This window comes from Aptenodytes forsteri, unplaced genomic scaffold, assembly GCF_000699145.1.
Source record: "Aptenodytes forsteri isolate BGI_AS27 unplaced genomic scaffold, ASM69914v1 Scaffold82, whole genome shotgun sequence".
Lineage (NCBI taxonomy): Eukaryota > Metazoa > Chordata > Aves > Sphenisciformes > Spheniscidae > Aptenodytes > Aptenodytes forsteri.
Window position 1 is genome coordinate 2,783,891 of NW_008795490.1, and position 21,118 is coordinate 2,805,008.

At 39.8% G+C, this 21,118-nt stretch overlaps 1 protein-coding gene across 1 annotated transcript in view; it reads right to left on the reverse strand.

The window, feature by feature from the left end:
• Positions 1-21,118, reverse strand: part of SYNE1 (spectrin repeat containing nuclear envelope protein 1) — a 284,071-nt gene that overhangs the window by 81,721 nt on the left and 181,232 nt on the right. Inside the window, exons 91-102 of the mRNA XM_019472625.1 lie at positions 19,406-19,594; positions 18,473-18,634; positions 16,976-17,170; positions 12,981-13,154; positions 10,818-11,009; positions 10,171-10,218; positions 5,653-5,787; positions 4,956-5,062; positions 3,393-3,543; positions 2,421-2,552; positions 2,103-2,258; positions 451-660 (exon numbers count right to left, since the gene is read on the reverse strand). Coding sequence (XP_019328170.1) covers positions 451-660; positions 2,103-2,258; positions 2,421-2,552; positions 3,393-3,543; positions 4,956-5,062; positions 5,653-5,787; positions 10,171-10,218; positions 10,818-11,009; positions 12,981-13,154; positions 16,976-17,170; positions 18,473-18,634; positions 19,406-19,594 — 1,851 coding nt within the window. The remainder of the gene's footprint in view (positions 1-450; positions 661-2,102; positions 2,259-2,420; positions 2,553-3,392; positions 3,544-4,955; positions 5,063-5,652; positions 5,788-10,170; positions 10,219-10,817; positions 11,010-12,980; positions 13,155-16,975; positions 17,171-18,472; positions 18,635-19,405; positions 19,595-21,118) is intronic.

Sequence of the window (21,118 nt, forward strand, 5' to 3'; positions counted from 1 at the left end):
ATGGGATATCTTAAAGGTGATCAGAAAGGTGGGAATCGGTATTATGTTTTCTATTTTATCACAGCTAATAAAAACAGTGTACTCTATGATTTATGAAATTATAAAATCTGTAGAGTGGAACTCTAGAGTTGCTTTTTCTCCTTTGAAAACAGTAGTTAACAACTTCCATTTATTGCAATGCCAGCAGGGTGAGAAAGTGTGGGATGAATGACCACTTCTACAATGATTGCATGAGTTGCAGAAGGCTTCTAGCAGAGAGTTTAAATTTTGGATCATGATTTGAGTGCCAAGTTTTGCATAGCCTAAGAAGTAGTTTGATTTTCAGTAAAAACCTGTGAAAACTTGTTCTCTTGATTTGGTACCAAAAATTCTCATTGCTTTGAGAACCACATCCTTTATATCCCCGTTTGACATTTACCCCCTGTTAATTCCTTCAGATGGGCATCATACCTTGAAAGTCGCTATTTGCTGGAGCTTTCCTTTCATCTGATGGCATCTCTGGTTTACTACTGACTCCAGCAAGGTCAGTCTTCTCAGGAGACAATCCAAAGTGTCTTCTATAATATCCCTATTATCACCATCCTCAGGAAATATCCGAGCAAATAAATTCTTGTTCTTATCCATTTCTTCTGTTATCTCTTTGATTTCTTTGGCAAGAGACTGATTTTGTAGAAAACAAAAAAAGTGACAATTAGATATTCTAGAAAGCAGGCAAACATATTGCCATAACCATTGACAATTTTGCAGTGATGCAGTGACTTTTTTTACATTGTTAATATACACACACTAGACAAAGTTATGCAGCTACAGTATTTCCGATAATAAAAAAGTAATTAAAAAAAAACAAACACCAGACTGCTCTGAGGAAAACAAGTGCTGAAACAAAATGAACCTGCCTGAATAAGGGCTTTGTGAAGCAGAAATCCATGTAGCTGCTGAAAAATTCTTTTTCTCTCCTTCTCCCCTCCCTTCCTCTCCCTCTCCATTTCATGCTGATGAATTTGTACTGTTTCCATATCCCAGAGCATTCCTCCCTCTTTTTTAGTTCATTTCCATTTCAACACTGTGGTGTTTGCTAATACTTAGCAAAGAAGTTACACAGAAGAAAGACTCTATGTTTAATTCTCTTCCGACCAGAAAAAATTCGGGTCAGGTGCTGCTTTCTGCAACATTCTTGTATTGGGTTTGCATGGCAAGGTTTTGGTAGCAGGGGGCCTATAGGGGTGGCTTCTGTGAGAAGCTGCTAGAAGCTTCCCGTGTCTGATAGAGCCAATGCCAGCCGGCTCCAAGATGGACCCGCCGCTGGCCAAGGCCAAGCCCATCAGCAACGGTGGTAGCGCCTCTGTGAGAACATATTTAAGAAGGGGCAAAAAACCTCCGCAACTGCAATCGGAGAGAGGAGTGAGAATATGTGAGAGAAACAACTCTGCAGACACCAAGGCCGATGATCTTAGAGGTTTTTTCCAACTTCAATGATTCTATGATTCTATGATTCTAAGGCCAATGAAGAAGGAGGGGGAGGAGGTGCTCCAGGCCCATGGTGAGGCAGGCTGTCCCCCTGCAGCCCATGGAGGTCTATGGTGGAGCAGATATCCACCTGCACCCCGTGGAGGACCCCACGCCGGAGCAGCTGGATGCCCAAAGGAGGCTGTGACCCCATGGGAAGCCCACGCTGGAGCAGGCTCCTGGCAGGACCTGTTTTTATTTCTCATTACCCTACTCTGATTTTGATTGGTAATAAAATCAAACTGAATTCCCCAAGTCAAGTCTGTTTTGCCCGTGATGGTAACTGCTGAGTGATCTCCCTGTCCTTATCTCGACCCACGAGACTTTCATTATATTTTCTCTCCCCTGCCCAGCTTAGGAGCAGGAGTGATAGAGTGGCTTTGGTGGGCAGCTGGTGTCCAGCCAGGGTCAACCCACCACAATTCTCTACACAGTGAATAAAGTTACTTCTAAACAGTAGCAGAATACTGCAATTACATAGAGATTATGACAGCGACATGTCACTTATCTAGGATTCTAATATTTTCTTTCTAAACACTACATAAAATGCACCCCTATTGGCGATTTAAAGAAAGTCCTATTCATGGATTCCTTACCTCTTGCTTGCAGAGGTATGTTTCTGCTTCCTCCTCTGGCAACAGAGCCGTAGCAACAAAGACCTGTTCTTCCACACCATCTAGCCACAAGGAGGTGGCTGTGACACCATCATACAGCTTCTGTTCAAGATGCAGGCTCTCCTTCACCCATCCAGCCTGGGCAAAAGGAACCAGAGAAGTCAAGAGCAGAAGTACAAGATACTCTTTCTAACATCTAATATTTGGGAAAGGGCTGGATTTCCAGGGGGGAGCTAGAGGAGTTTTCATTGTAAATGTGGCTCTGCTGGAAGACAGATGTAAAGACAATTGAAATGTTACCTCAGATGACACATCTTCAAAGGCCTGATTCAATTCAACCAATACTGGTGACACTGAGGATTTATCCTCATCCTGTCCTTCCTCCTTATACAAAGGCATTCCAGATACCAGTCTGTTTGGTCTGCTATAAAGCTGCAGAGAGAGAAGTACTAATTAGAGTGCTTCTACCACACACATAGGGCACAAAATTCAGCTATACAGATTCTACTGCTGACTGAGGATATCACCAAATAATGCTCATGGCCCTCCCATGACTGTTCTGTCATGAATATCTTGAACAAAAGATTGCTCAACAGGAGGTTCACTAGAAGTGCAGAATAAATACTTGTGGCCAGAATTAGCAATGACTTGTTTTTACCAAAAAAAAATTAATTACTGTGAAATGAATACAAAATATCTAGAGTTTTGGAAGCTGATTTTAATGTAGTATTATATAAAGAATAGTGGGCCTGGGTCTATTAAAAATAAAATGGAGGATGTACGTTAATATAGATCTTAGACTGTTCCTAATTTAGTTGATTAAATCCTGCTCCTTTCAGTAAAAATTCTGTGGTTGAAATCACTTGCTTCTTTGTCACATACTCACTAAGACCAAAAACTGAATGTAACCAATAAATTCAAACTGAAAATACCAGGTTTTCCTCTAAGTTGTTGCTAGAGTACTGGTCAATTTCAGAGGGACAATTTGTTACAGAATTATCCTGGGTTAGATAAGTATATCAAAATTTTGTCTGAGCCCTTTCTTCCTTTCTAGTTTATTCACCTGAATGGTAGTGCAATTCAAATCACTTTGAACAAGAGCAGTGCTAGTGCTGATTTTTAATAGTTTTTAAAGATGTCACAAAAATAAATTGTTCCATGTTCTTTGCATTAACTACATCACCTTAATGCATCTGCTATGCACATACCATACCTCATGTTGTGACAACTGCTTTCACAGAGAAAATGCAAAGAGAAATTAAAAATAGCTACCAGTTCTTCTTGTTCCAAAGCTTTCTGGAGCAGTTGCTGCTTGGTATTGAATTCCTGGTTCAGGCTTCCCCATTTCATCTTCATCTGTTCTTCAGATGATGGCTTCTCACCTTCCAAGCCTAATTCCTCAGAGAGTGTATCAGGCTTCTCACTGAATGGCAAGATGCATAAAGGTTTAACAAATACAAAAGCTATAACAGCATAAGGTATTTATTTTCTCTTTCAACTAGGAAGTTTTACATTTAAATTGCTACTTTTTAAAGCTTTTACTTGTTTTTTTTTTCAGATAGTAAGACAAAGGCTGGTTTGTAGCTGCCAGAAGTTCTTGACTGATGGGATAAAATGTACTAAGAAACTGTTTAGACTTGCAAGTACCTATACCAAGTAAGAACCCCCAAAACAGAAAGAATATATACTACATTGAAATGTAACCTTTAAACAAGCTTTACTTCAAAGCATGAAATAAAAAAATAATTAAAAAAAAATTATCTGACTCCTTCCTCACCTCCCCTCTCAAAATGCCATACATACCCTGATATTTTAATGCAGAACAAGCTTATGAGTTTAGCTTTGGTAAACAGTGAAAGAAGTTCAGCATTTTCTGTTTGATTTTTTTGTTTGTTTCTATAGTATAACATGTTGTGACAGAAGGAAGCCTCAAAAAGAAGGAGATAAGTACTTTCTGTCATTATAATAAAAAAACACATTGAATTAACACAAATGCTGAGGAAAAGAACTTACTGAGTACAGCTTACATTCCGTATGCATAAGTCTTGGTTCTGCTGCCTCATGAACTACCTTCATGTTCCAGACTTTGGCATGCTGGAGGAGCCACAAAGGTGCTCACTACTAGTGAGATACATCAACAAAGTATTTTAACTGAAGGATTGACTGCTCCTTGATTCTCAAGCTGGTAATGTTCACCCTGGTTTCCTCTTCCCAAGACCTGGCCCTTCCTGCTCCCTCAAGGTCCGCATGGGCAGTAGGCAGTTATTTTCTTCTGCCTTTGCTAGGGCAAAAGTCTCTCCCAGCCAGAGTCAAGGCTTTTATAGACATCTACTTCCCCCAAATGGGCAAGTGTGCAAGAAGATATAGACCAGAGATGAAATTCGAAATACACAAGGCTTCAAAAAGAAAAATATTCACTAACTACAGGAAAAATAAAATTAAGCAATGAGTATTTCATTTGGGAAGATCTGGTTACAATGGCAGACTACAATGTTAGAGATCAGCTATGATTCACACACCAATGCTGGACCACAAAGCTATAGTAATGGATCCACTGCCTGTCTAACGAATCCTACTAGTTTGTAATTTTAGTGCAATGCTTGATAATAAAAGGAATTTCTAAATGCTAAAGGTGATCTACTAGCACAAAACAGTTTGTGTAACTATATTATCAGGCTCCTGAATTATAAACTAGGACTCCAGTATCCTAGGTGCTGTATAAAAATCCTAAAACAAAAATTAGTGGATTATATGCAGAAGAGGGATGTAAACATAAGGATGACAAAGCACAGAGTCATAGAAATTTACTTCGCAGAAGAACACATGAAAGCACACCTTATACATAGGCCTTCTGGAGCACCTTGCTGTGTTAGGATTTCTTCTCCACGGCATGCTACTGACCGAAGCAGATTCTTCTGCTCTTCTAGCTCTTGTTCCAGCTCCTAGCATAGCAAGTTACAAGAACCAAAACAAACCTCAAACAGATTGTTTTTGCCTTGGAAGGACATGTCTACATTGCATAACTGTCATGCAAAGATAGCTGAACTATTTCTGATATGGCTTGCTTGAGCACCGAAAGCAGTGCAAAATCTCCACCCAGGGACACAGAAATATTGGGTACATAAACTGGATTGTTGAACTAATTGACTAATGCAATGCAGTTTCTTAAACCTAACCTAGTGAGGATGTCTGTGTATCATGCAACACGATATACCTTGTAATGCGTGTATCTTTGCTTCTATAAAGACAATGTTGATTACTATTTTGAACAAATACCATCATCTCCTTACAGTAACTTTAAGGGTTGATTCAATTTAATTTTACTAATGGACAATGGAAGTATAGAGTGATTAAGTGAGTTGACCGTGGTCAGCCAGCTACAAAATAGCGAGCTCAGATGCATCATTACAAGCGCACTGAGTAAGAAACATTGTAAAAATGAAGATTTCAGTGGAAATATTAACAAGAACGGCTCAGCTACAGTGTTAAGCACAATCTAAAGACGGGAGTAAAAGAAATGCAAACCACCAACTTTCTGTTGCTGCAGGGTGCTCTGCTGCTGCTGTGAGCGAGTGGTTCTTGCTTGTGCCAGCCATTCTTGGACACTGGAGCTTTGTGAGGAAACAAAGTCCAGATCAGTCTCCTCCTTTTCTTGTAATGATCCCTGCTTTAAGAGAAAGAAATAAAGATTTTACAAACTCTCTTATATTGCTAGAGAGCTGGCAGGTCCAGCTCATCAACTCAAAACCACACGTAGTGCCACCTTCCACCTCTCAAGCTGCTGGCTCACATAAATTCTGAAGTGAGCAATGAGTTTAGATTTCTGACTTCTACTGGTCATTGGTTACTAGCAAGAAAGCATCCATAAAAATAAACATGCACCACTGCACTTAGAATCAGACACCAGAGATCAGAGACCATGGACTGATATGTTTTTGAAGTCTGTTCTGCTTCTAAAAACCAGCATTGGTCTGTAATGGAGGGTGCAGCTCTAACTGGCAACTCAGGGAATCAATGGATTGTTTCTGCCAGGTTTTTAGTCTAAGTAAAGCCAATTTTTTGTCTAACTAAAACCGAGAGAATGCTAGCTGTCATTCTGGTCAAAATTTATTTCTCAATAAGTACATAACTCTACCTGTGGTTGTCAGAAACACAGTCAGTTAACAGCAGATTATATGATATGAACAGTAAAGACAGTAAGAGACCAAACCATAGAATGTTATAATAGAACAGCAAAAGCAACAGTCCTTTCACTTCAATAATTCTATCAGTATGTTTTTCCAACATGAGTGATTAAGCAGGCCTTCTGTGTAAGCAAAGCAGAAAAGAGCAAATGCCTTAATAGTTCCAAAAACTGCTTTATCAACTTCTTGACTTCTGAAATCCATGTTGGCTGTAAATTTAAATTATCTTAGTGGCCAACGTATTCAAATGCAGGGATTTTAACACACCAGGCATAATGTTAAAGACAGACTTGTTGTAGGTCTGGCTACTTAGATCTACACACCTCTCTGGATTTATTTAATGTTACTTGCATACACATGATGACTTGTAGAGTTTGCACTTTATTTTTAAGCTTCAAGAGCTAAAGCTGGGGCTTAATTCCTCTCCCATTTATTTATATACCTCATTTTTGTAGGATTCATATTTTGCCCATGATCCAGCTCTTATTCTAAATGGAGTAAGAGCACCAAATTGTTCAGACTTTACAGAGGCTCTCCAAAACAAAAACACGTTCCACCTTCCAGAGAGCCTTTCTCTCAAATCAGGCAGGGACCAGCAGAGCTGAAGGAGGCTGAGGAAACCCCTCTTGCCTCATCTGGTGCTTCTTATACTAACAACTGGGATGGACCTCTGCCACCAGTGTCCCTGGCATCAGGCACTGAAACAGCAGAGTTTTGCTAAGTAGTAGAAGTTAGGTGTAAGATTTCAATTTTGGCGGATGATGAGTATACTGGAGTTGAAAGGATTGATTAGTGTTAGAGGATATAAACTGTAAGAGGAGCAAAACAAGCAAGCAGGTATCTAGAGCTGGAAAGAACCATTAGTCCTTGCTCTATGAAATAGCTTTGTTTCACTAAGGATTCAGTTTGCAGGTAAACTGTGATACTTTACTTTGTAGGAAGAAGTTTCTAGAAAAGCTGATGTGGTTGGAGTGTGAACAATATCTTTATAGGATATCAGATTAGGCAAAGAAAATATTATGTGAGTGATAAAGAGGGTCTAGAATTTTAATTTTCCTAGTAAAAATGAGAAAAAAGACAATCTTTCTGTAAATTATAAAAAAACTTGCTTCATTTTATATGCTCTAGGGACAATAGCTGTTCAACTTGTAAATTCCTTTAGAGAACAGTATCTAGGTGTGGCGGTGTGCTCCCCACCCCCCTGCCATATAAGCAATGACCACCACTGGGGGTCATGATGGCTGCATCCAGCTTATGCTGGACTTTGGGGACGGATGGCAACACAGTAGCCAAGGGCTGTCTGGAGCAGTGACCCACACATCTTGCTGGTATGAAATATGACTATAAGTCAATCACCTTACTCGATAAATAGTGGACAGCCCAGGGCCCGTTGAGCTCTCCTGCACGGCAGTGGGCTGCACGGTGGGATCTCCCCTTGAGTAGGGATGCCTCTCAAGGTTACTCCTCGAGGTTGAGAGATTCCTTGCCGCAACAGATCCTTGTTAAGTGACTATTAGCATGCCAAACTTTGAAATCTTAGCTAAGTGATATAAAGGATTGATTGATTTTAGACATAAACCATTGACCAAGTCTGGGACTAGGATTGGATCCAGCCGCACCCAGACTCCTCTCTGAGAAGGAGTTTAGAAAGCAAGGGGGTCCTTTCTGAACCTCATGACTCAACGGGAGGGTCTTCCTGACAGGTTTGTCTGACCCTGTCCTGTATGCAGTAAATAATCACATGTACACCTTGCCATCGAATCTTGTTAAAACACTGTTGCGTTTACTATTGAACTTTGTTAACTCACTGCTTTACATCAATAAACTATATTTTTGGTTCTCTCTTATGAGTGAAGTGTACTCTCACTCCATCCGCAACACTAGTTCTTCATCGCATTTGGGCAGTCTGATTTCAGTCAGATTTTGAGTCTCCTCTTCTCTGGGAAGCGGGCTGAGAAGCTACAATTTTGGAGTTGTACTACGACAAATAAATAGTAGTCCCACAGTTCCTGCAATAGCAAAGAGTGTAAAAGGGATTGTGTCATTTGTGGATGCAATGAGGTTTTGCAAATATGCTATTGTGCATACTTTTTAGATCAAAATTATTTGTGAACCAGATTTTCTCATTCTCAAATCACAGAATATAAGTTTGAAAAACACACTTGCATTTTCATTTTAATTCTGTCTGAAGGAACTGTATTACATTTCCTTTAAATAGCCAGGGAAATAAATGCTTGAAGCTGTCATTCCTGTGGACATTCCACTGCAGCACAGAAATAATTGGAAAATCCCTGAAGAAAATGGTGATAAAACTGATCTCCCAAAGGAGTTCAGAATTGTACAAACCTGTATCAGGCATATTTGTCTTGTGGAACTGAAGTTGTCCCTCCACACACTTTGTAATAAAAAGTAAAGAAACACTATCTGTATTTTTTTTTACTGCAAATCCATTGTACTTCTTCTTTTTATAAGGTTTCTATTTATTTTTATTGCTCCTAAGTCACAGAAGTTAGTAGATAACAGTAATAAAGTGATGTTTTGTGTATCTTTCAAAGTTCTTGAAAAATGCTACATTTGGAATCAATGTAGTCTGGAACTCTCCTGATCCAGCATCTTTCTATAGAATTTCACTGCTTTATCTTATGAATGAAGGACTTGGTCTCTAAATCACTTTTTCCTTATCATTAGTGACATTAATTAATTAAAATTAGAAGGAAAACTGAAATTGCTGCAAGGAAGTCACAGAATCTCACACTGGCTCCTAAAAAGCCTTGTGTCACAAGAATAACAGATATACTGAAATACCACTTTAAGGAAAATGTATCTCAGTCTTTACAACACTCTTGGTCTTGCAGTGCAACTTGGGAGGATCCTTCCTTGTCTGGGGGCAGGCTGGTCCTTGCCTCTGGGCAATTACAGGGTTACCAGTACATCTAGAGACATGTGTAAGTCCCAGTTTCTTACATGCATGAGCAATGGTGCCATTAGCATGTAATGTTTCTCAGGGTTAATAATGGCAGAAGATAGTGCATTTTTGGGCATCTGATGCTCTGGGCCTCAGTCCAAAAGAAATACTTTATGCCTGATTGTTTGGAAAAAGACATAATAGAATTTCTCATTTGAAAAAAATTGCTCAATGAAAATTTGAAGATGTTATATGGCCTATACCTATTTTCTTCTACAATCCATAAATGAAGTCCAAAAAAAGTTTGCAATTTATAAAGAAACAAGTCTTGCATGCATGTAGCATCTTAAATGATTCATATTCTACATCTGGAAATTATTTTGTTGTTATTTTTTATATTAGAAAAGCATCCAAAACTCTGTTTTAAAAGTTTAAGTAAACTAAATCACACCATTGTATTTTAAAATGCAGCACATTTTAAAATGCAGCATACATATTTTAAAACGAAGCAACAAGATCTGTAATGCCTTTTCACTTCACAAGTAATGTATCAGAATATAGTATTATATGCCAACATGCTGTTGATAACACTTTTCATTTGCCTAATCATGAGGTTTAATATGGAAGGGTAATACGAAAGTTACTTCATCTTAGAGGCAATAGGAATAAATGACTGGGTTTTTCCTTCCTTTTTTTTTGTGTGTGTTTGTTGGGGTTTTTTTGTGAAGCTATGTTAAGTTTTATAGTTACCCAGTTGCTTTGGACTAAAAATAGTTCTTAGCACGTCAAGAGACTTTTCAAGCTAACCTCTCAGTAGACTTTAATCTGCATTACAAGCTAGAAATCTTTGAAGCTTATCATGTTTAATTTGCACAGCAAAGCCCAGAAAAGAAGTAAAAGAAAAGGTGGGGGAGGGAGTCACAGCAGGGCAAGCAAATTCAAACCCAGTCAGTCACATTACATGGTTGGATTTCTTGTCTGGATTCAGTTCTCCACATGCTAGTTTAACCTAAAGAATGACCAAAACCAACTGTTAAATAAAATGAACTAGTGGCAGTAAGCAGACTAATGGTGCTAGGAACAGAAACCTAGGACAAGACTGAGGTTAAATGGACCTTTGATTATATATTTTGTTTGGTGTAATGATGCCACTAAGTATTAGCCATATTTTAAAATTTTTCATTATCTTGATGTTATCTGTTCATTGCGTTGTGCACGCTGTATGGAGGAAAGCATGTATTTACGACTGTTCTTTTGTTGGGGGAGGGATCCTGCCCCAGAGCACATGCAATCTAAAGGGACTGGGAACAGGAACAGAGTATATCCAGACTAAGCTAATGATCTGTCTACTTTATTACTGTCCTTTCAGTGAAGACAGTGAGGTTAGGATAGTTTCACCACGAAGTGGTGCTGTTAACTTGAAAATGATAAGCTAAAGCTTGCTAGGCAGTTCTTTATTTTGGAGTGTAATTCCATTTACTAACTAAAGATGAATAGCTCAAACTAAATCAGTAAAATATTTTTACTCCTTTTCCCAGTTGCATAAAACTGCTATGAAATCCCCCAACCTCCTGCCCACCGTGAAGCCAGTTGGAAAGAGCCACTTACCCGAATGTTGATCTGTTTGTCGTGGAGCACTCTCTGCAGCTCCAGAAGGCTGCCCTTCAGCGTCCTGAGCTTCACAGCCAGCTGCTCTGCCTCATCCTTGGTGTGAGCCTTCCCCTCCATTAGCAAGTTCTCGTTGTGCACAGACAACTCTGACAAGGCTACCACCTTCTGCTCTATTTCAATCAGCATGTTCTGCAGCAGCAAAAACAAAGAACCAAATTCATACATTTTCCAGCATCTGTCACGCTTTCTGGCAAGACGACCTGTGGCCTACCTCACCCGTCGCCAAGCTAAGGGCAAGTCAGATTATCATTGCTTTGCCTTCCAGTCCCTTTCAGAGTCCTTAGGAATATGCTTGCAAATGTTTGCATTTGCCATTTCTGTTTGCAACCTTTTTCAAAATAGGAAATTAAAAAGTTATTATTTGAAACAAAGGATTTGTAGAGGAGATGCTCTTTATTTGCACATTAAAGGTAAGGGTGGCTAGACTGATATCCATAATGACAAGAAACAGAGCACGCAGCTAGAGTTACTTCTTTCCTCTCCTTTCATGTACATTTAGTGAAATGCTTCCTACCTCCTCCTATGCGTTGCTCTGGCTGCATTGATAAGCTTCTCTTCTCACTATTTGCTCTTTCTGATTGGTGCATGATGGACTTAAGGATTTCTGTATAATCCTCTTTAGTCTAAAGAGAGACTTAAAGTGACAAATCTCTGGCATGTTTATTCTCAAAAGCTATTTCCTTGACATTCCATTAACCATTCACGTATTACAGACATAGGGCATATTTTGATCTTCCAAACTCAAAGCTCATACAATTCTTGTTCAGAAACCTAGCCTGACATCTAATGTTTTTGTTTCCATAGCAACCATCAAGTAGAAACTTACAAATATTGCTCCTGAAGGAATGTGTGCAGGATAAGATGGGCAGAGTCTCTAAAAAGTGGAAAAAATATAGGACTTTATATAAAAGTTACTGTATTAAGATTTTAAGAACCAGCAAAGGAACAGCAGTATTAACTTTTTCACAAAGTTAACTGTTCTTTTTAATTTTGAGTTTCCTACAGATTATATTAAAAAAAAAAATTACTGCTTGTTTAAGTTCACAGGGTTTATCTATATATAACAAACAACTCCCAAGGACGGGTGATGAAAGAACACTTGAGACTGAGCAGACTGAAAATTCCAATAATGAAGCGGTGTCGATGAAAATTTAACTAGAGGTTTAATTCATTGGACTTACATGAAACTTAACTCCCATTTATCCTAAAATAGTTGAGAGCCTCATTCTTTAATATGAAAAGGGATCTTTTGTCCATCTGTCTCATCTATCTTGTAATTTTAATGATCATACAGTTCTAAACTCTCATTTAAAATTGGAAAACTCCCACTAATTTGAGAACGTGGATGTTATGACTGATCCAAGCCTTGTTAATAAAAGTATATGCAATTAATCCTATTGCAGCAAAATGTTTTTCCTCTTTTGTTTTGATATTCTGGGTTGATTAATATTAAATTAATTAAAATAAATTAATTAAATTAATTACTGATGATTATACTTTACTTTTGAATGGGGGTAGGGATTACTCCTGAAGAAAACCCAACACTGTCCCAGTCACCACTGCTAGTGGGAGTGTGTTCTTCAGCTGGAAAAGGAGGAGTAGGAAAGTACACTACAGGTGTTTTCACACCTATCAAGTGAGCTGTTCAACAACTCTAGCTTGAGTGGAGCAAAAACAGCAAGTGAAGTGAATACAAGGCCTTTAAAGCAAAATAAAATGTCCTCTGAAAGTTGTAGAGCTTCAAATGTTCTTGCAGTCAGTATATCTTGTTTTCCTACTGCTATGTTTACATGCGCTTTCTAAAGCACTGTTTGAGATCTTTAATAAGAAATGAAGAACAGGTTATATTTTATTTCACAAATCACTGATGAAGCCAAAATTAATAAGAAATGAAGAACATGAATTTATTTCACAAATCACTGATGAAGCCAACTGAGCCTATACGAGGTGCTAAGGAGATCAGAAACTTCTTCCCCACTAATATGCTGGCTCATGCCACTCAATAATGGTCTTATCATTAATGTTCCATATTTGCCTCTTCATTCAGATAAAGCTACATCCATCCTGTTCATCTAAACATTACAGGACTGATAATTTTACCTGACAGTCTACCAGCTGTGCTTCCATGTCCATAGGTTCCTCGGCAGTAACCAGAGCGGTGTCCAGTGTTGCTCGGGTATTGAGTAGCCAGTGGTCAAGCTCATCAGCTTCACAACGGTACCTTTGAAGAGCCTGCTCTTGCCGCTGTTCTTCCAGCTGCTCGTTCAGTTTTTCCTAGAGGTACAAATTATATTTTACTTTTAAAAAAAATATACCACAACAGTCACTTTTTAAAATTTTTCCCTCTCTGTCCCTCACAACTTCTATATAGTATTTTTAAGCCATAATAAGCCCTTTCATTCCTAAGTTGGAAACCTTTACAAAAAGTTATTGCTTTCAACTGATGAGCATGCTTTTCTGGTGACTGAAATTGTTTCAGTTCAGTCACTGTATTTCTACTTCCTTCAGTAGATCTCTGCTATTACAGCCTTCTAAAGGTGAGCTCTTTTCTGCCTCCTCTTGCTGCTCTCCTTTGGGTTTCCCCCACATTGATTCAGTTTGCTTAACTAGCACAGCACTGTTTGCTTAGGGAGAAAGATGCATGGGGACACAGAGCTGGGAGTGGGCTGCAGGGGAAGGAGGGCAGCTTTGCCTTTTTAGGCAGCAGCAGGCTGTTAGATAGCCTTATTGTCTCTCAAGAAAGGCACGAGAGGGGTACTTCAAGGACCCAACAGGGTACTGGTGGGCCTTTGGTGTAGCCACCGTGGGTAAAGAGAAGACCGAAGAGCTGTCTACCTTGTCTGGCCTCTCGGAAGATCCCTGTGCTGTAGGGTGTAGAAGGACATTAAGCTCCAGTGGCTGGGGGGGGAAAAGCATCTCAACAAAAAAGACGCTCTCGGAAGCCCTGTGCTGTAGGGTGTAGAAGGACATTAAGCTCCAGTGGCTGCTGCAGCAACAGCATCTCAGCAACACAGACTCTCTGGCTCCATCCGTCAGCTGGTCCATCCATCGGACAGACAGGGAGTAATCGGCAAGACTCGCTCACCCTTTAATAGTGCCATATGAATTTGAAAACTGACTGAACAGCTGGGCCCAGAGGGTGGTCATCAGTGGCACAAAGTCTAGTGAGAGGCCAGTAATGAGCCTCAGCAAGTTTACTGATGGTACAAAATGGACTCTCTGGCTCCATCCGTCAGCTGGTCCATCCATCGGACAGACAGGGAGTAATCGGCAAGACTCGCTCACCCTTTAATAGTGCCATATGAATTTGAAAACTGACTGAACAGCTGGGCCCAGAGGGTGGTCATCAGTGGCACAAAGTCTAGTGAGAGGCCAGTAATGAGCCTCAGCAAGTTTACTGATGGTACAAAATGGGAGGAGTGGCTGATACACCAAAGGGTTGTGCTGCCATCGAGATGGACAGGCTGAAGAAATGGGCTGACAGAACCTCATGAAGTTGAACAAAGGGAAGCACAAAGTCCTGCACCTGGGGAGGAACAATCCCAGGCACCTGTATATGCTGGAGGCCGACCAGCTGGAAAGCAGCTTGGCAGAAAAGGATCTGGGGGTCCTGGTGGACACCAAGTTAAACATGAGCCAGGAATGGGCCCTTGTGGTAAAGAAGGCTCATGGTATCCTGGGCTACGTTAGGAGGAAAGTTGCCAGCAGATTGAGGGAGGTGATCCTTCCCCTCTAGTTAACACTGGTGAGTCCACACCTAGAGCACTGTGTCCAGTTCTGAGCTCCCCAGTACAAGAGAGATACAAAGCTCTGGAGAGAGTAGAGGGGATTTCGGGAATAAGAAACGGATAGAATGGGATGGTCAGAGGATACTTAGATGCATCAGATAATGTGGAACCTAAGCATGCTGCAAATGGTATGGAACAAGGGGAGAAGATTGTACTGAATCTGGCTGGGATGGAGTTAACTTCATCACAGCCTGTATGGTGCTACGCTTTGCAACTGCGGCTAAAACTGTGTTGATAGCACAGTGATGTTTTGGCTATTGCTGAACAGTGCTTGTACAGCATTAAGGCTTTCTTTCCAACCGCCCCTCACAAAGGCCAGTAGGCTGGGGGTGGGCAAAAGGTTGGGAGAGGGCATAGCGAGGACAGCTAACCTGAACTGACCAAAGAGATATTCTGTACCATATGAGATAATGATCAGCAGTAAAAGCTCAGGGAAGGGGGGTGGGCGGCATTTGTGGTTATGGCGTTTGCCTTTCCAAGCAACTGCTACACATGCTGAGACCCTGCTTTCCAGGAAAGAGGCTAAACATCTGCCTGCTGATGGGGAAGTAGTGAATAAGTTCCTTATTTTCCTTTGCTTGCACGCACAGCTTTTCCTTACCCTATTAAGCTGTCATTACCTCGATCCATGAGTCTTTTTGCCTGCCTTCTATTTTTTCCCCATCCCGTGGGAGAGGGGAGTGAGGGTGGGTGTTTGGCTGCTGTCCAGGGTCGACATACCACACTTCTGTAAGGAAATTCACACCTGTATGTGCAGGGCAAATCCCTCACACAGGGGAGTGTTTGCACAGCTTTTCTGAATGCTTAATTTTAATGGCAAAATTAATAATTGCATGTTAGAATAATTTAAAGAATAATTATAGTTGTTAAGTGTTTCAAATAATCCAGAGGTGAACAGTTCTCAAGCTCTAGTTATTTAAATTAGGTCCACAGAAAGAACAATATTACCAATCCACACCCTCAACAGCAAAATGTTTTCATTACCTGTTCTATCTGTATTTCTACATTTACATTCCTGCAGTGCTCTGGAAGATTTTATCTGTGAAATCAGACCTATAAAGTGCACAGGTTAAATTACTGAATATTGTCTGCATACCATACGTATTTCTTAGTCAGAATTATTGGGGGATACTTATGCTATTGTATCAAAGTAACTGTCAGAATCCTAACCATAGTTAAGAGTAGTATATTTGACGCATGCTTTATCTTGAAATTATTAGTTAGCATCTCCTCCTAAATGCTATCAAGAAGTTTGTAAGATCCTATACGGGGTGCAAGCTATAAACAGTAAGATTCCTATTCTACTTCCAGCTCCTTATTTTTACGTAAAAGCCATTTTTCTTATGAGAAGTAAAACTTAGCGCAATTTTTTAAAAATAACAACGATATTTTCTAAGGACCTGTTCACTGTCTCAGATGACTGCACAGAACTAATGCAGCTGATGCACCCTGGGACTCCCCTGTAACCCAGGTAGATCCACAGAGCCAATTCTCACTCAGTCTCTCAGAATTGATCGATGCTGGAAATTATGAAGGCAGCAGTTACTTTATTTATGAATTCACTGCTGCAGTTCTTAGCAGTAAAGCTGCCCTGCAGTGTTCAAAGTAGCCTGACTGTAGCCAGCTTTAGCATGACTGCATTTTCTCACCTGTATAATATACACAGCAACATTCCTACCTGTAAAGGACTTTTTTTAAAAACACCTTAGTATTAAAGGATTTTTGGTAAAGCTAGTAGATAAAGAAAGAAAGGGGTGTGTCTTCCATGATAAAAGTTTGCATGCAAATTACTGGGAAGATGAGCGTAGACAACAAAGCAACGGTTTGGAAGAGGTGTTATTTCTTGTTTTAAGTTTTCCCCCTTCTCTTGTCTCCCAGTTTGGACAGGTGACTCCTCAAAAGTTTACTGTAGATAATATCACTTTTAACACCTGCACTTCATTACTTCTTCTGTGGAGGACAAGGAATACCAAGGGAACCTATTGAGAAAATGTCAATGTGGATATTAAAAAAAAAAACAAACCCAAAACCAACAATACCATTAAAAAATATGACTCCTGCAGTGTGTTTCCAAGTTCCTTCTGGTTACTTATCACCTAGCATTAAGATGAGGGACTTGCTAAAAAACAACAATAATTTATTAGTGAAAGGAATTGTGAGAAATGAGCAGAACTGAAAATGACTTTTTTAGTTATCAGCATTCAGTGGTGACTGAGGATTTTGGTGAAAGTACATGTCTGCCGAAACTGGCTCTCGAAATCTGGAATGTGATCGAAAAGACCCAATCCTAGAGGTTCTTTCTTGTACCTCTAATAGTTGTCGTTTTCCTGATGCCTTCATTCGAATTGTGGCCATTCGTTCTGCCAAGACCGTGAGAGTGGACTGCAATGCCAGCTGATCAGCAGCTTCTGCATCCAGTGGTTCTGAAACCAGTTCCTGGGCTAATGATGTCTGAAGCTCAGTGATTTCTTCTTGTAACATTAAAATCTCATCAATCAAAGCCTATTTAGAAATGAGAGCAGAGAAAGTATTTGCTTCATTTATCAGTGAGAAGAAAGTATCTGAGGAGGTATAGGCTTAATACAAAATTCAAGATGACTGTCCCAAGGGAGCATGAGGAACACAGAGTAGTGCAATACATGTGCAATAGTGCTGGTTTGGTAGAGTCAGAATTCAGAAGGACTGAGTCCTGCTTTTAGATACTTAGGCTAGGATCATGCATCTGATAACTGAAATATGGATTTAATTACTTATCTTGAATTTCAAACATATCACGAGAAGGAATTCTTTTGGAAATATTAACATACAGATTTATTCTTCCAACAAATTTTCTGGAGGGTATTCTAGTACATACAGTGAAGACAATGAACAAGTAAGTGAGCGTGTGTTTGTGAGAGAGAAATAGGGGCATGAGTTAGCTTTCAGCCTGAAACTTACTAACTGGACAAAGAACATCCAGCAATATATGTAAACATCCACAGATTAACTCCATGACATAAAAATATTCCTACTATCATTCTTATCCTATAAATCAGTTTCCAAGATACCTACAAAAGGATGCTGCATTACCAATACCTTAGAGCAGATACTTTACTTTCATGTCTGATAATATATACATATTGGATGCACAGGACATCACGCAGTGCTACAAAAGCCAAATGTTATCCTTTTCAGGTCATGGAGTTCCTACTGAAATGAGAACCGGCCCCGCCAGATAGTTTCAAGCTGTCAGGTAGAAGGTTTAGATGATTACAACTTGGACATATATCAGATTGGTTACTTGATAAAGTACTCTTTTATTATTCAGAGCATCATTTCTCAGGACTTCCTCTGGGAGGGAATTTTTTTATGTGCTTTAGTTTGTTTGTTTTTGTTTAACAAGGCAAAGACTGTATTTAGATCAATTTACACTGCATCAGTATTGGTTATGATCTTAGTAAATTTGGGAACATTATAAATAGTCCGATACATGCTAGTAGCACTGATGCTGAAGAACAGTATATGTAGGTGTCACTGAACACAATCTTTGACAAAAGATTTTGCTGAAAATTTCAATTGGACAAACTCTTATGATCTATTCTACTTTTTTTAAAAGGCTCCTTATTAAAACAATCCCCATTACACCAGCTTTAGAACAGCCGGAAATCCAGAAAGGCAAGACATACAGTTAACAGAGAAGGTTCATACAACTAATGCATGTTTTTGAGGCATCCAGCCATGAAGAACGCTGCTATCTGAAAAAGGGAACTAAAGATATACAGGTAATGCATACTTTCCCTCTATTTCTTACATATAATTTTTTACCTGATGTTCAGCCATCTGGCTCTCCGGGCTTTTGGCTGGTTCCAGACTCTCATTTAGTTTGATCTCAATGGTCTCCATTTTTGTGGATATAGACTGGAGTGTGTCCTGATATTTCTGTTGACGCTCAAGAGCTTCATAGAGGGTGCGCTGCTTTTCACTGATCTGAAGAGGAATGGAAGGTATAAATTCTGACCTCTGATACAGGATTTTCTTTTTCTTCTGCTTCATACATCCCTAGGCTTACGAGACTAAAACCAAAAACTTGCAACAAGTTTTCAAAAGTATAACGCAAAATATCCATATTAAAAATATTTATCTGTTTAAACATCATCAGTCAAATCCTAGGTTCTGTGACTGAAAAAAATGGACTTTAATAAGCAGGGAAAACCTAGGCACATTCTCATGCCTTATTTTAGATTTTATGCACTCAAACATGTGAATGTGCACAATTTGCTAGACCCATAGTTCTTAATACCCCATAATAGCTACTGTGCCTCTTCAAAGAATTAAAATTTATAGCATGCGATCAGAACTTTGACCATTTTCATACATCACTGAATGATTATGCTGCACTACTATGTAGAAATGTGTTGACTCAGTATTTGGAGAAACTGGATTCTTGGACCTTTTTTGCCAACTCATCCAGCATGAGTGGATTTCCCTGTTAGGTTATGGAATATAGTCTGACAATAGCCAGTATTTCTGAAGGCAACTATCAGCCTTAATGTCTTTTATTTTTCCTTAATGGCAGTCCATCCTGCACAGGCTTTCAAAGAAAGAACAAAGCCAGTGTAATATAATATCACAACTAACAAATCTTGTTACCACCTGAAAACCAAGAACTGCAGAGAAGAATATTAGCTGAGCCAGTTCTTTGCATTTTATTCCTCACAAACTAGCTGATTATTTTGAACCCTCCAGATGAAGACTTACTACATTTTTCAGTGTTTCCCAAGAACGCTGCAAATCATCCAGTTTGGCACTAGCAGCTGATTCTAAGCCTGGTTCGTAAAACTCCTGGGTGGCTGAAGTGCTGGGTTGAATTTTAGCAGCTTCTGTCTGCAACTGTTCAGCAGATAAGGCCAACTGTTCAGCAGATAAGGCTTGGTAATAAGCAATGTCCTACAAGCACAAAGCACATTATTGCACTTTCAAAATGCAAGACACTGCATAAGAATATCCCCCCACATACTGCCCCATTGCATATGTCCATTAAAATAAAATCCGCAACGCCAAAACCACCAGGAAACCTCTGAGCAACACAGAAAATAAGTATTTAATAGTAGCACACTGAGTATGGTTTGGAGCTTCACTATGGTGAAGATTGTGGATGCATTTTTTCATGTTCATATTAGCTAGGAGGCGCAGGAGGCAACTGTGGACAGACATGGGAAGACTGGGAGGGGAGTGCTACAAGTGGGAGTGTTGTTCTAGCATCATCACAACTACACATGGGGAAACCCCATCACAACAGACAGTGGGTTACAGTACTGTAGATGGCAAATAATATCACCCTAATGAACACTAGCACAGAGAAGACAACAGAAGAACCAAAAAGGGATATGCTGAAGGACTAGTCAATGATGTAAGAAAGAGTATGAAGCACTAGCTTATAGTAAGCCTTCAAACAAACGGGTACTCTCAACTAACTTATAAAAGATAGTGGGAAAAGGGATCGAAAGTGCTAAGGAAAATGGGCAAATGTTCAAATTCCATTCAGGGTGGAACTGTTTCTCACTAGAACTTCTACACTTATTGCATGGGAATTTCTTCAGCTATTGCAGATAACAGAAAGATCTACAGAAAATGTAAAATTAAGGTAACACGCACAGTATCTGTTTTTAAGTCAGGAAAGCAGACTTCATGGCAAGGATTATTTAAAACTGAAACCATGTATGACAGTTACCACCACATCTGTTTGGAAGGTAAAAAATGCTGCAACCTTCCTTCTTCTCACTTAGTAGCCCCACTTGGTCTGGAGCATAGTTCACTAAGTGACACAGCAGCTGTTGTCCAGTTTCCTCAATCATTTTGAATTTGTAAGTGTCTCTGGTGAAAACTTTAAGACACAGTTTTGCTGCCAGTGAAATCAGTAAAGGATTTTCCACTGATTTCTGTTAGGTTGGGCCAAACCTCCTTTCAGGCAGCTCTCAGAGCTATCACAATATTTGCATAAAAAGTTGCTCAAAATCTACTGAAAAGCGTACTTGGAAAACCCTCCTCCAATGATCGCAAATTTCTCAAATTATAGAATCATAGACTAGTTTGGGTTGGAAGGGACCTCTAAAGGTCATCTAGTCCAACCCCCCTGCCATGGGCAGGGACATCTTCAACTAGACCAGGTTGCTCAGAGCCCCGGCCAACCTGACCTTGAATGGTCATTCATCCCTGGTCCCTTGACCAGGGATGGGGCATCCACCACCTCTCTGGGCAACCTGTGCCGATGCTTCACCACCCTCAGCGTAAAAAATTTCTTCCTTATATCTAGTCTCAATCTCCCCCCCTTTAGTTTAAAGCCATTCCCCCTTGCCCTGTCGCAACTGGCCCTGCTAAAAAGGTTGCCGCCATCTTTTTAATAAGCCTCCTTTAAGTACTGAGAGGCTGCAATAAGGTCTCCCCGAAGCCTTCTCTTCCCCAGGCTGAACA